This window comes from Cheilinus undulatus, linkage group 2 (genome assembly GCF_018320785.1).
Source record: "Cheilinus undulatus linkage group 2, ASM1832078v1, whole genome shotgun sequence".
Lineage (NCBI taxonomy): Eukaryota > Metazoa > Chordata > Actinopteri > Labriformes > Labridae > Cheilinus > Cheilinus undulatus.
In genome coordinates, this window is record NC_054866.1 from 48,243,683 (window position 1) to 48,255,115 (window position 11,433).

The window sequence follows — 11,433 nt, forward strand, 5'->3', positions numbered from 1 at the left end:
GTCTCTATCAAATATACCATTGGCCTTAAAGGGTTAAGTTAATAAACAAATATGTTATTTTATAAACGCGACTCATAACTGTTATACATTAGTTTCTCATAAGAAGCTGAATATGCATTCATCTAAATATGGTATTAATGGTAATAATGGTATTGTTTGGTATACTTCACTATTATTCAGGTTGTTATGGAAGCTCACAGATGACTTATTCCATGTTAGTATGGCAATATGGAGAAAAAATCGTATCCCCATTCTTTAAAGTTGAATGGATATACAAGATGCATATCAAGATACTACAATATTATGAAGTTTGTTTTTCCTGTGATTTTATTTAAGAAGTGAAAATTCTTTATATTCTAGATGCATCTCATACAAAGTTAAATATTTGATTACTATTTCTGTTTAATGTTGATGACTATGGCTTAAAGCTCACAAAAATCCACAATCTCAACTTATTATAATACCACAACACACCGATTAGAGAAAGGATTTATGACACACAAATGGTGACATCTTATAAATTATTCTAATTTATGCACTCACTACCTGTGCTGGGCTTCTTTTGCATGAACTACTGCATCTATTTGAGATGGCATGGAGCCAAGCAGTCTGTGGTACTGCTGGGGTGTTATGAAACGCAGATTGCTCTGGTTTTGGCTTCACTAAGGACAGGTGCCAAGTCATTCTAGAAAAGGAAATCAGTATATCCATAAAGCTTCCCAGCAGATGGAAGTATGGAGGTCTCTAAAATCCACTGGGAGATGGTTGACAGCATTGATTCTGACTTGATCAAGACCAGTGGATCAACAGCAGCAGATGACATGGCACCCCAAACCATCACTGACTGTGAAAACTTTAACACAATGGACTTCAAGCACTTTGGATTCTGTGTCTCTCTGATCTTCCTCTGGACTCTGGGACCTTGATTTCCAAATGAAATTCAACATGAACCTCCTTCTGACAACAGGACATTGGACCACTAAGCAATTGTCCAGGTTTTTTTCTCCTTGGCCCAGGTGAGAAGCTGATGGCAACACTTGTAGCCCATTTCCTGGACCCATCAGCGTGTGGTGGCTCTTGATCCACTGACTCCAGCCCCAGTCCTCTCCTTTTAAAGATCCCCTGAGTTCTTGAATCTGCTTTGTTTGACTATCCTCTGAAGGGTGAGCTCATCCGTGTTGCTTTTGTTCCTTTTCCTAACAGACTTTTCTCTTCCAGTCAACATTCCATAAATATTCTTTGATACAGCCTCTGAGAACAGCCTGCACTTGCAGTAATGACCTTTTGTGATTTACCCTCTTTGTGGAGGGTATCAGTGATTGTCCTCTGGACAGTAGCCAAGTCAGCAGTCTCCCCAATGGTTGTGGTTGTGTACGAAACCAGAGTGGCCAGAGAATGAAGGCTCAGGAAACCTTTGCAAATTGGACTTTCACAGAATATTCTATTTTGAGATAGTGGATTTTTGTTTTTTGTGAGCCATAATCATCAAGATTAAAACGAAAAAGTCATAGGACATTTAACTTTGTAAAAGATTAATCTAGAACTGTTAAAAGTTTAACCTTTTTAAGTAAATCACAGGAGAAAAAAAAAGAAATCCATGCATCCATCCATTTTCTACACCGCTTATCCTATTAGGGTTTGTGGGGGGGCTGGAGCCTATCCCAGCTGTCAATGGGAAAAAAAGAAAAAAAAAAAAAAGAAAAAAAAAATTAACATGATATTACACCAAATATGTAATACAGGTGAGATTCACCTGTATAACTTAATGTCTATTTCAGTATAGAAAGTCAAAAACAAAGCAATTTCTTAGTCAAATGTACATGGCCCAAATGTTAATAACATGCAGCTGCACTAATCAACACAAGCATGAAAAATGAAACAAACAAACAAAATGATTAAACCATCTCAAAATAAATGATATCATCCTTTCCTAAATCTCATTTGACTATATTTAAATACAGAGACACATTTTCAACTCACTCTATATTCAGATAATCTCACTCAAATTATGTATCATCCTTATTGGCTTCATCATTTTTAAGGCTGTACCAACTCCAGAAATGGAATCATCCTCTTCATCTTATATCTGAAAGAAGAGTTCCTGTGACAACCCTGATGACACACTGTGATTATAAAGTAAGTTGTTTGTGGGGATCATCACTGAGGAAAAAGAACAAAGAAACATATGAGGAAGAAAGAAAGAGTTTCTTCACCAGTAACAGGGCCTAGAACAAGGGAACAACGATTGAAGTCAACAAGAGCATGTTTTTAAATTATCTGTTTAATTCATATTTTTAGGCATTTTTAAAAGTTTGTTACAGCTACATAACACTGGAAAAAATTGAAATAAAACAATCAAATACATTTAAAAGCAAACAATTATATACATCATTAAACTTGATTAAAAGTTCTACTTTTTTAGCATTTCATTTTTTTTTCGCTAAGGCCTGAGACAAACATTTTAGATTATATATCATATTATATATATATATCAGATTATAATATACATCTCCATCAGCTGTCATCTTTGCATGTGGTGATATGTTTTTTGTTTTGATGTTTGTCACATTGGTCATTTAAACAAGTTGATGTGATTAAAGTTTAATATATATATATATATATATATATTTCATTATTTTATTTTTTGCTCAATTTTTAACTCCCACTAAACCATCATTTAAAGGGTTAATCTTGTCCACATACACACTAGTTAGCATCCTTTAGCAGTGTAGTGATGATATGCAAGTAAAATGTATGAAAATGTTGATATTATTGTGAACAAATATGTTGGAGCAAAACCAAAAATAATTAGAAATGCTTCCATTACCTAAAATATGGCTCCTCTGTCTGTGGGAAAACAGTTTAATAAGCATTTTCCAAAATGTATAGGACCTTTTCCACAGTTAAAATTGGGAAACCTTTGAAGGAGAATTTTTGGCAAACGCTATGCATATTGATTCTGGCAGAGAAGTAAATATCAAACTTCCACCAGCATTAAAAAATTGTTTTTTTTTGGTTTGTTTGTTTGTTTGTTTTCTGGAAAACTATCAGCAAGGAATCATCTGCGTTTCTCTCTTTGCTGAAGCATCAAAGAAATAAATGCAGATAAAAAAGTCAATTTAAAGGAATAAAAATACCGTAAAAAAGGAAATCCTAACAATAGGCAGTGGACAATACTGCATAGAATACTGTAAATAAGACATAGATGTCCAAAAATTGAAGGATTAATTTGTCATTCACTTAATTGGGTTTTGATGCTAGCAGAAAATAAGCTGCATCTTCACAGAAAGGCAATGTGGATGATTATCAGTGTTACAGCTATAATTTAAACTGAATCATCTCCACCTCCTCTGCATGTACATGGCTACTTGTCTGCACTGCATGTGATTTCATGTGTCGTGAAAGATTAGATGATTCAAAGAAGCTTTTCCCACAGGTCTTACAAAGGTAGGGCCTCTCCCCTGTGTGAGCTCTTCTCATGTGAGCAGTTAAGACACTACGATAAGTGAAAGACCGTTCACATACTTCACATGTAAACGGTTTTTCACCTGTGTGAGTCCTCATATGGTCCTTCAATTCACCTCTTACTCTGAACATTTTACCACATATTTCGCAGGTGAACGGCTTGTCACATGTATGGATTTTATCATGGTTTTTCAAGTGTGACATCCGAGAGAAACTTTTTCCACACACGCTGCAGGAGTAAGGCCTCTCACCGGTGTGTGTTCTCATGTGGTCCCTCAATACATGGTTAAAGCTGAAACTTTTTCCACAAACACTGCATGAGAATGGCCTCTCACCTGTATGGGATCTTGTATGTTTAGTCAAATCTGACTTGTGACTGAACATTTTCCCACAAATCTTGCATGAATGTGTCTTCTTTCCACCATGGACACTCTGATGTATCTGTAACTCTGACTTGTTCTTTAAAATTTCTCCACATGTGTCACATTCAAAAGAATTTTCACTTTGGTGAGGATTACAATCAACCTTGGATGTTTCCGTGTTGAGATAATTTATTTTGTAAAGTTTTTTCATTAGTGTTGGTTCTGATTTTCCAATTGAGTCTCCATGCTCGTTTTCTTGAGGATACTGATTCTCAGCAACATGGAAATTGTAAGAGAGGTGGTGTTGTTTAGGTTCACTTAGGTCACTGTCTTCGTGAGTAGGAGTCCACATGAATGTCTCAGTCTCCTGCTTCACTATGAGCTGCTCTACCTCCAGACTACTGAAGAGTTCCTCCTGTTCCTCTTTAATCTGTGGAGGCTCTGGCTCCTCTTGGTCCTGACTATTGAAGTTCCTCTCCTGGTCACAGAGCTTCTGGCCAGCCGAAACCTCCTCATCTTCACCGTCATGTTTCTGTAGGACATCTGGAGAAACAAAATAAATAACAATAATACAGCAACTTTAAGTTACAACTATTAACTAACTTACAACTATTAAAACATTGCATTGTAGATCAGGCAGCTGCCCACTCTTCCTTTATTCCTTGTTAAGCGACATATACAGGCATATCCAAAAAAAATTACCCCCCCCCCATTCAACTCAACAAGTTAAGCACAGAAATAATCCAAAGTTATCACAAACAAAGTGAACTAGTTCAAGGTTTGTTTTGTAATTGCTGCTTTAAAGTTCCTGCAGAGTGATAGAAAAAATGCAATATTAGGTTTGTATATCACAGGCCACTGTGGTATGAACCACCAGGCCAACATTCAGTCATGAAAACTATCTCCAAGTTTATAAAAATGAAGCATCAAAACCATGAAAAATTAGCCTGTGAAATCTGCTCTAGGTTGGTGAGGGCATGTCAGTTGAATGAGCTGAAGCCACGCCCACTCACGAGAAAAACGGATCTCTCAAATTAAAAAAAAAATCCTCTGCTCAGAGCAATTACTAGGCTCTGTGCCAGAGCAGAGACACAGAGGTTGGGGATTAAATTTACTGTTTTCTGGTACAAATTTGTCCTCATGATACTTTAATGACCCATAGGCCACCATGACTGATAGATTTGGGAAGTTTAACTCACAAACAAAAACACAGCACGTAGCTGGCTGTTCAATTTCAATGAGGGCAGTGTCATCAACTAACAGCAGACTGTACTCAGATGTACTGCTCCGTGATTGCACAACACTATGACGGTCTAAATAAAATTTTCAGTCACAAGTGGATCTCTGTGTTTTCACATGTTTACAGCAACGTTATTCCAACCTATCTAGTGTGCTAAGACACAACGCTGGGATTTCACTTTACAGGGACTTTAATGATAATGACCACAACTTAAAGGTCACAGAAACAATAATAAAAACAATATTTAAAATATTTTAATCCTGCTTATTCCAAGCGAACTCTACTGTAGCTATGAGTTTGGGTAGAACTTCCAGTAAAGTAACGGCTATAGAAAAAAATCCTCTCAATGGATCTCCAAATCGCTCTAAAATGGAAAATCCTAGTTAGACAGAAGACACCGGAAGTTGCCCTCGCAATTCACGCAAAGTATTATGGGGGCTAGGAACAATGGGGATATTGTGAAAAAGACAAATTCTTTGTCAGTTACTTCAGTTCTAAAAAGATCCCTCAAGATCTCAAATCACCCGAAAAGGTTTCATGAGCCTTTATCCCAGCGTTATCCAGCAGTCTTCGCTGGCGATCGATCTCCTCCTCGTACTCGACGATAGTTCTCTGGAAAACTACAAAAATGTCTTCAGCAGCAGCAGTTAGCCGCTCGAGGACAAAGCCTCGCAAACTGTCAGTTGAAAACATTGCTTTAGTTCGTTTAGTGAACATTTAAAAACTATGGAAACGAAAGCTTCTTTAATGGTGCTGTAGCTTCATTCAGATGGACACCTCCCGTTAGTTTACTTCCGCTATGTGTCTCACTCTAAACTACCGACAGTGGAAGTTCTGCAGCTCTTTTGTTCCACTTTCAAGTGACTTCAATATCTAGCCTTAAACTGAAATCAAACCAATCTGCCTTTATTCTAAAATCACACAATAAACTTCTTTAAACTGATGTCAGCCTTTAGAATTAAATTCTATAACAAACCTTTTCTTACCAAAAGAAGTATTCTGAATAAACTCCAATCTTAACCATATGTATTAAACATTCTCATATAAGCAGATTTTGCATTCTTCCAAACAATAATATTTATAGAAATAGTCAATAGAGAGAATTAAAGTCCTTCCGAGTGTCACAATCAGAACAAATTAAATTAGGCCTGTCAAGATTAAACCTTTAAATCTGAATTCTGATGTTAATCAAGATTAATTACATCTATTTTTATTGTATTTCAGAAGTGTCAAACACTTTGATGTGCATAATGTAAACTCATGAGGAAAATTTGGAAAAGACGAATCAAAAAAGTATCAAATAAGAATTAAAGCAAACAAAAAATTCAGCACATGTACTAGAACAACACTTAAAGTTAGTCTTATTTTTCTTAATTGTTATATTCAAAAGTCTGATCGATATATCGTAGCTTAAACAAACATTGCGGGCCTTACCTTTAATCTTTAAGAGTTGTGGTGTATTATTGATTGTTTTGGCTTTTAGCACAATCAATACAGCTAATCATCATTCATCATTTAAAATGGCACCAGAAGATGCAATGAAAAGTTCATCTTTACAGCATTTGTTTAATCATAATTTTACATCTTGCTCAAAATGTTAGCCATGATTGAGCTTTAAATCAGAGATTTGTTTGGGCTTTTTAAAAATCACAGCAATGACAGAATGAACTGCAGGTAAAATTTGTTAAAAAGTAAATGTTTATTGTGCAAAAATATATTGTAAACAAACCACATGAACCTTTAGGCATACTTTAACAATATAAAATATGGCTGCAAAGTCTGTGGAAAAACAATGTCTGTCATGTTTCCTTATATATGGATTTCCTTGCAATCAGCCTTTCTATGGTTGGTCTTGTTTACATAGAAGCAAAACCTTTAAATGACTACATAAGCAAATACATAACATTTAAGTATTGGCCCTGACAAAAACCTTCCCCAGCTCAAACATGGGCATCTTTCTAGAGAATGAGTAGGAAATCTTGTGCATTTCTTGCATTCATCAGCAGAACCAAAACTATTGCAGGAACAAAAACAGTCAGTAAAAGAAGATAAAATTATAAAACAATATGGAAAACCCAAACAATATCCAGTGGTAAATGCTGCATGGGAATACTGTGCATAAGAGACTGACAACTAAAGTTCATGTAAAAGTGAACTCAGTCCATATTTAAAGTCTTCTCTTCTTTTGGTTTGACATTTGTTCCAACCTCCTTAATCTGTTTTGTCTGAGCTCCTGAAGTCTCATCTCCTCTTCAATAGAGCGCTCAAACTGCATGGCTCGTCCTAAAAAATAACATGAATGAAAATTAGCATTTTTGATCTTATTTTCCTCATTCATACTGATTTTTAGCTGCACAGATCAGTGAACTAATTTAGCACAAAGGGGACAAAGATTTACTCCCCACTTTCTTCAGTCATTCAAGCTGTTTCTGATTGCCATTTCCATATGCTCGTCCTCGGTCATTCCTGTAGAGTCTGATTCTCTAAAAGCTGATGAATAATATGTCCTATGATCCTCTGCATGATGTGGACTTTGTCGTCTAACCCCGCTGTAGCCTGAAGAAATACAGACACATTCACACACGATGGATGGTGCTGCTTGAACAAGTTAAATAATATTTGGAATATTTCAGTGTCTTAAAGTATACCCTTGATCAGGAACACACAAAGTTAAGAAAAAATAAATGAAATACTCATAATCATTTGATTTTCAAGACTTTCTTTTAACACGCTTTTCTTTTTCAGGTTATCCTCCAGATAATTTCACACATTTTTTCTTACAAGTTGTACAAATACAACAATGCATAACAAAAGAGCAAAAAGGACAGAAGTCTTCCCATTCAACTAATCTTTGAAATATCTTAATACACTTAAAATAAATCATATTCAACTAACTGGCCCAAATAAACACCTTATTTCAAAACATTGTGAGCTCAAATGAGGCCTGAATTGCTTATGATGGGTAAAAGTAGGTACCAAAGTAGCAGAACACATTTCTACATATGAAATCTTTAACTTAACAAGTACTTTTATCTGCTGTTAAACAGATTCCATAATTCTGTCCTATCTTTCACTACATGTACACTTTTTCTCATTCTTTATGTGTTGTACCTGAAGAGCTGAAGTAAGAACTTGAGTGTCGATCATTTCTGCCTGAAGACACAAAACCTGACGGAGAAAAATCATGATACAGGGAAAATGAAAGGAGCTTTTTTCATGGATCGCTGCCTTATTGAGCATTCATTTTAACACAACCCAAAACAGGTCATAAAGAGCAAAGTGTCTTTAAAGGAGCACAGTCATGGCATACAAGTCAGTTTACAAAATTTCCACCTGACTTGGTCTACTGATAGTGTTGGTCATTTGAAGTGGGAAGTCCTGAATGCAACAACAGTTCTGCCAAGAAGAGGTCAATGAGTGATGAAGAGTTAAGCATTTGCATAGAAACAAACTCTCACTTGTTTCACTGCATGGTTCCAGCAGGGATAAATGTCTTTGGTAAACAGGTTTTCACAGCCCAGTAGCTGCATGCCAGCCTCACATGATCAAGAACTGAGCCAAGTGTTGGGTGGAGATAAGCATGTAGCAACTCGGGTCTACAGCAGCAGAAACTTGTCATTTTGAGCAATGACTCATGGTTCACCACTCAGCAGTCTGAGTGGGAAAAGATGCCATTCAACACCACTGACAATGCCTGCGGCCTACTATGGTTTTCATAACATCAGGAAATTAACTTCAGTACAAGGGTAGTAGAAATCAAACAATATCAATGCCTATTGTGACACCATGGTGACAAAACAGAAGTCCCAGGCCCCCAGTGTTCGCAAAAATTGCAGGTGTTTCAGCAATTCAGACAGTTTGCAGGAGTTTTTATGCAATTTTGGATGGACTCATTTCTTTCCTGTACACTTGTTTCATAAAAGAGATATGCAAAGTACAACCCCACTTCCAAAAAAGTTGGGGCATTGTGCAGTGTAAATAAAAACAGAATGCAATGGTTTTTAAATTCATATTTTACTTACAATAGAACAAAGACAACATATCAGTTGTTGAATCTGAGACATTTTACTATTTTATGAAAAGTATTAGCTCACTTTGAAAACTAAGTGGTATTAATGAAAACCAACTGAAGGAGCATTTTGCAACTAATTGGACTAAATGGGCAACATGTCAGTGACATGTCTGGGATTAAAAGAAGCATTTTAGAGAGGCAGAATCTCTCAGATGTAAAGATGGGCAGAGGTTCACCAATCTGTGAAAAACTGGGTCTAAAAACTGGAACAATTTCAGAAAAATGTTCGTCAAAGTAAAATTGCAAAGACTATAAATATCAAAGCATCTCAGTCCATGATGACATAAAAAGATTCAGAGAATCTGGAGAAATCTCTATGAACAAGGGACAAGGCTGAAGGTCAGTATTGGATGCTAATGAACTTTGGGCCCTCAGGCTGCACTGCACTAAAAACAGGCATGATTCTGTACTGGAAATCATTGCACAGGCTCAGGAACACTACATTGTCGGTCAACACAGTTAGCCATATCATCCAAAAATGCAATTCAAAGCTGTATCATGCAAAGAAGAAGCTATATAAACGTGATCCAGAAATGCAGCCAGGACTGAGGCAAGATGGAAAACTGTTCTGTGGTCAGATGAATCAAAGTATGGATTCTTTTCGGAAACCACAGATGCTGTGTCCTGTGGACTAAAGCAAAGAGGGCCCATAAAGCTTGTTATAAGCACACATATTAAAAGCCCTCATCTCTGATGATATGGGGTTGCATTGGTGCCTATGGCGTGGGCAGCTTACACATCTGGAAAGGGACTATCAATGCTGAAAAGTAAATAGAGGTTATAGAGCAATATATGCTCCCACCCAGCTAATATCTTGTTCAGGGAAGGCCTTGACTATTTTAGCAAGACAATGCCAAACATGCACCATCCATCCCAACAGCATGGCTTCACAATGGAAGAGTCCAGGTCCTGAATTGGACCGCCTCCAGACCTTTAGCCAGGAGAAACATTTTGGCTCATAATAAAGCCAAAAAGCCAGCAAACAGGAGCCAGGATTGACTATAACATGGCACATTGCAAAGTATCAAAAACATGCAGTGTAAAAAGGTGCTTTGGGTGTAGAGACCAGAAAAGTGATATACAAGCTCAAGTCATTTACCATTTCACTATTTCATTTTACACACACTTAAATTTCAGACCTGCACATGACTTCATGATGGTCTCCAGTGGACCCACAGTGTACATCAGACCCACCAGGATACCTGCCAGGTTGGTAACCACAGAGATCCTGAAGTAGAAAAGTGAAAAATACACCTCATTTCAAGCAGATGGATCAACCAGATTTGACAATATCTCTGCAGCGGATTTAAGAAACAGCCTATCTGACGTGTCAGAGAGACCCCACAATGTCAAACTGGTGGTTACCTTCACTAGTGGAGCAGCAGGAAACATGTAGAGATACACATTAAAAATCAGGACGGACAGGGTGACCAATGGGATGTTACCCAGACCCTCCTGAAAGAGATGGACGACCAGAAGCAGCAGACCAAGCTGGAGACCCCTCTGCATCCTGAAAACACCCTAAAGAAAAAGTAGACATCTTAGATACCTGAATCTGATGGAAACTCGCCCTGGAGCTTTAGATCTCGTCCTCATGCACACTTTAAAAGATGATAATAAAAATCCGGAAAATGATGTTCTGTCTAATTTCCCTCATTCGTTTAAAAGTTATCACGCAAAAAGCTAGTACAGACAGGAAAACGGACTTTAAAATCACTCGATTATTTAAACAGTTTTATACACAAGTTTATGCAGATTTAACAGAGACTAACCCAGACTAACGAATGGTTGAGGTGTGTTTGTTTTGTGTGGCATTGATGGGTGGAGCTGGTAAAACTTCTCGGTCATCCTGTAGACCTCATCCCCCTCCTCTGCCAGCAAAACCAGGACAAAGTGAAAACAGAAACGAAATTTAAATTGGGAATTTTCTCAATAGTGTTGCAGTTCTTACCACCAGAGGGCAGCAAGTTACAAAACCCTCGATACCTCTTCTAGTTAGCTAAGTAAGCAAAGCTACCCAAAATCGACGTACTGTTGCCTTTTAGGGTTACCCATCGATCGTCTGGCCCTAGTTTTAACATTCTAAGGGTTCTTCCTCTTCCGCTTACCCAGAACCTTTGGATAATGGCAGTAATATTCTTTTTCAGTTCGCGCCTGTTCTGAGGTTTTATTTGAAAATCTTCACCGGAAACAGTACTGTTTACTGACACTACTTGACTATATTGTAGAAATTTTGATTGGCCACGAGAGCGCATATGTCTGAATAGCTGTACGTCAGCAGGAAATACCATCTG

At 37.2% G+C, this 11,433-nt stretch overlaps 2 protein-coding genes across 2 annotated transcripts; both read right to left on the minus strand.

Moving 5' to 3' along the window:
- Positions 1 to 2,306: 2,306 nt before the first annotated feature.
- LOC121519029 (zinc finger protein OZF-like) lies at positions 2,307 to 5,855 on the minus strand. The gene is made up of 2 exons (XM_041801802.1): positions 5,592 to 5,855; positions 2,307 to 4,370 (listed from the first exon to the last, which is right to left on the minus strand). The coding sequence occupies exons 1-2, from the start codon at positions 5,782 to 5,784 to the stop codon at positions 3,319 to 3,321; spliced, it is 1,245 nt and encodes a 414-aa protein (XP_041657736.1). The 5' UTR covers positions 5,785 to 5,855; the 3' UTR covers positions 2,307 to 3,318.
- Positions 5,856 to 6,790: 935 nt separating this feature from the next.
- On the minus strand, positions 6,791 to 11,023 carry LOC121517084 (rhomboid-related protein 4-like). Its single transcript, XM_041798603.1, has 5 exons — positions 10,912 to 11,023; positions 10,467 to 10,660; positions 10,279 to 10,367; positions 8,179 to 8,235; positions 6,791 to 7,428 (listed from the first exon to the last, which is right to left on the minus strand). The coding sequence occupies exons 2-5, from the start codon at positions 10,646 to 10,648 to the stop codon at positions 7,235 to 7,237; spliced, it is 522 nt and encodes a 173-aa protein (XP_041654537.1). The 5' UTR covers positions 10,649 to 10,660; positions 10,912 to 11,023; the 3' UTR covers positions 6,791 to 7,234.
- Between the last annotated feature and the right edge of the window lie 410 nt (positions 11,024 to 11,433).

What these genes read in the sequence shown, in the direction of transcription:
- LOC121517084 (XM_041798603.1), bottom strand. Translation starts at nt 10,648, where the DNA reads ATGCAGAGGGGTCTCCAGCTTGGTCTGCTGCTTCTGGTCGTCCATCTC. An exon ending in TTGTGGGGTCTCTCTGACAC is followed by an intron (nt 10,368 to 10,466) that starts GTCAGATAGGCT and finishes TTTCTACTTCAG; the next exon opens with GATCTCTGTGGTTACCAACC. An exon ending in TTCTTACTTCAGCTCTTCAG is followed by an intron (nt 7,429 to 8,178) that starts GTACAACACATA and finishes AATTAGTTCACT; the next exon opens with GATCTGTGCAGCTAAAAATC.
- LOC121519029 (XM_041801802.1), bottom strand. Translation starts at nt 5,784, where the DNA reads ATGTTCACTAAACGAACTAAAGCAATGTTTTCAACTGACAGTTTGCGA. An exon ending in GGCTCATGAAACCTTTTCGG is followed by an intron (nt 4,371 to 5,591) that starts GTGATTTGAGAT and finishes TTGTTTCTCCAG; the next exon opens with ATGTCCTACAGAAACATGAC.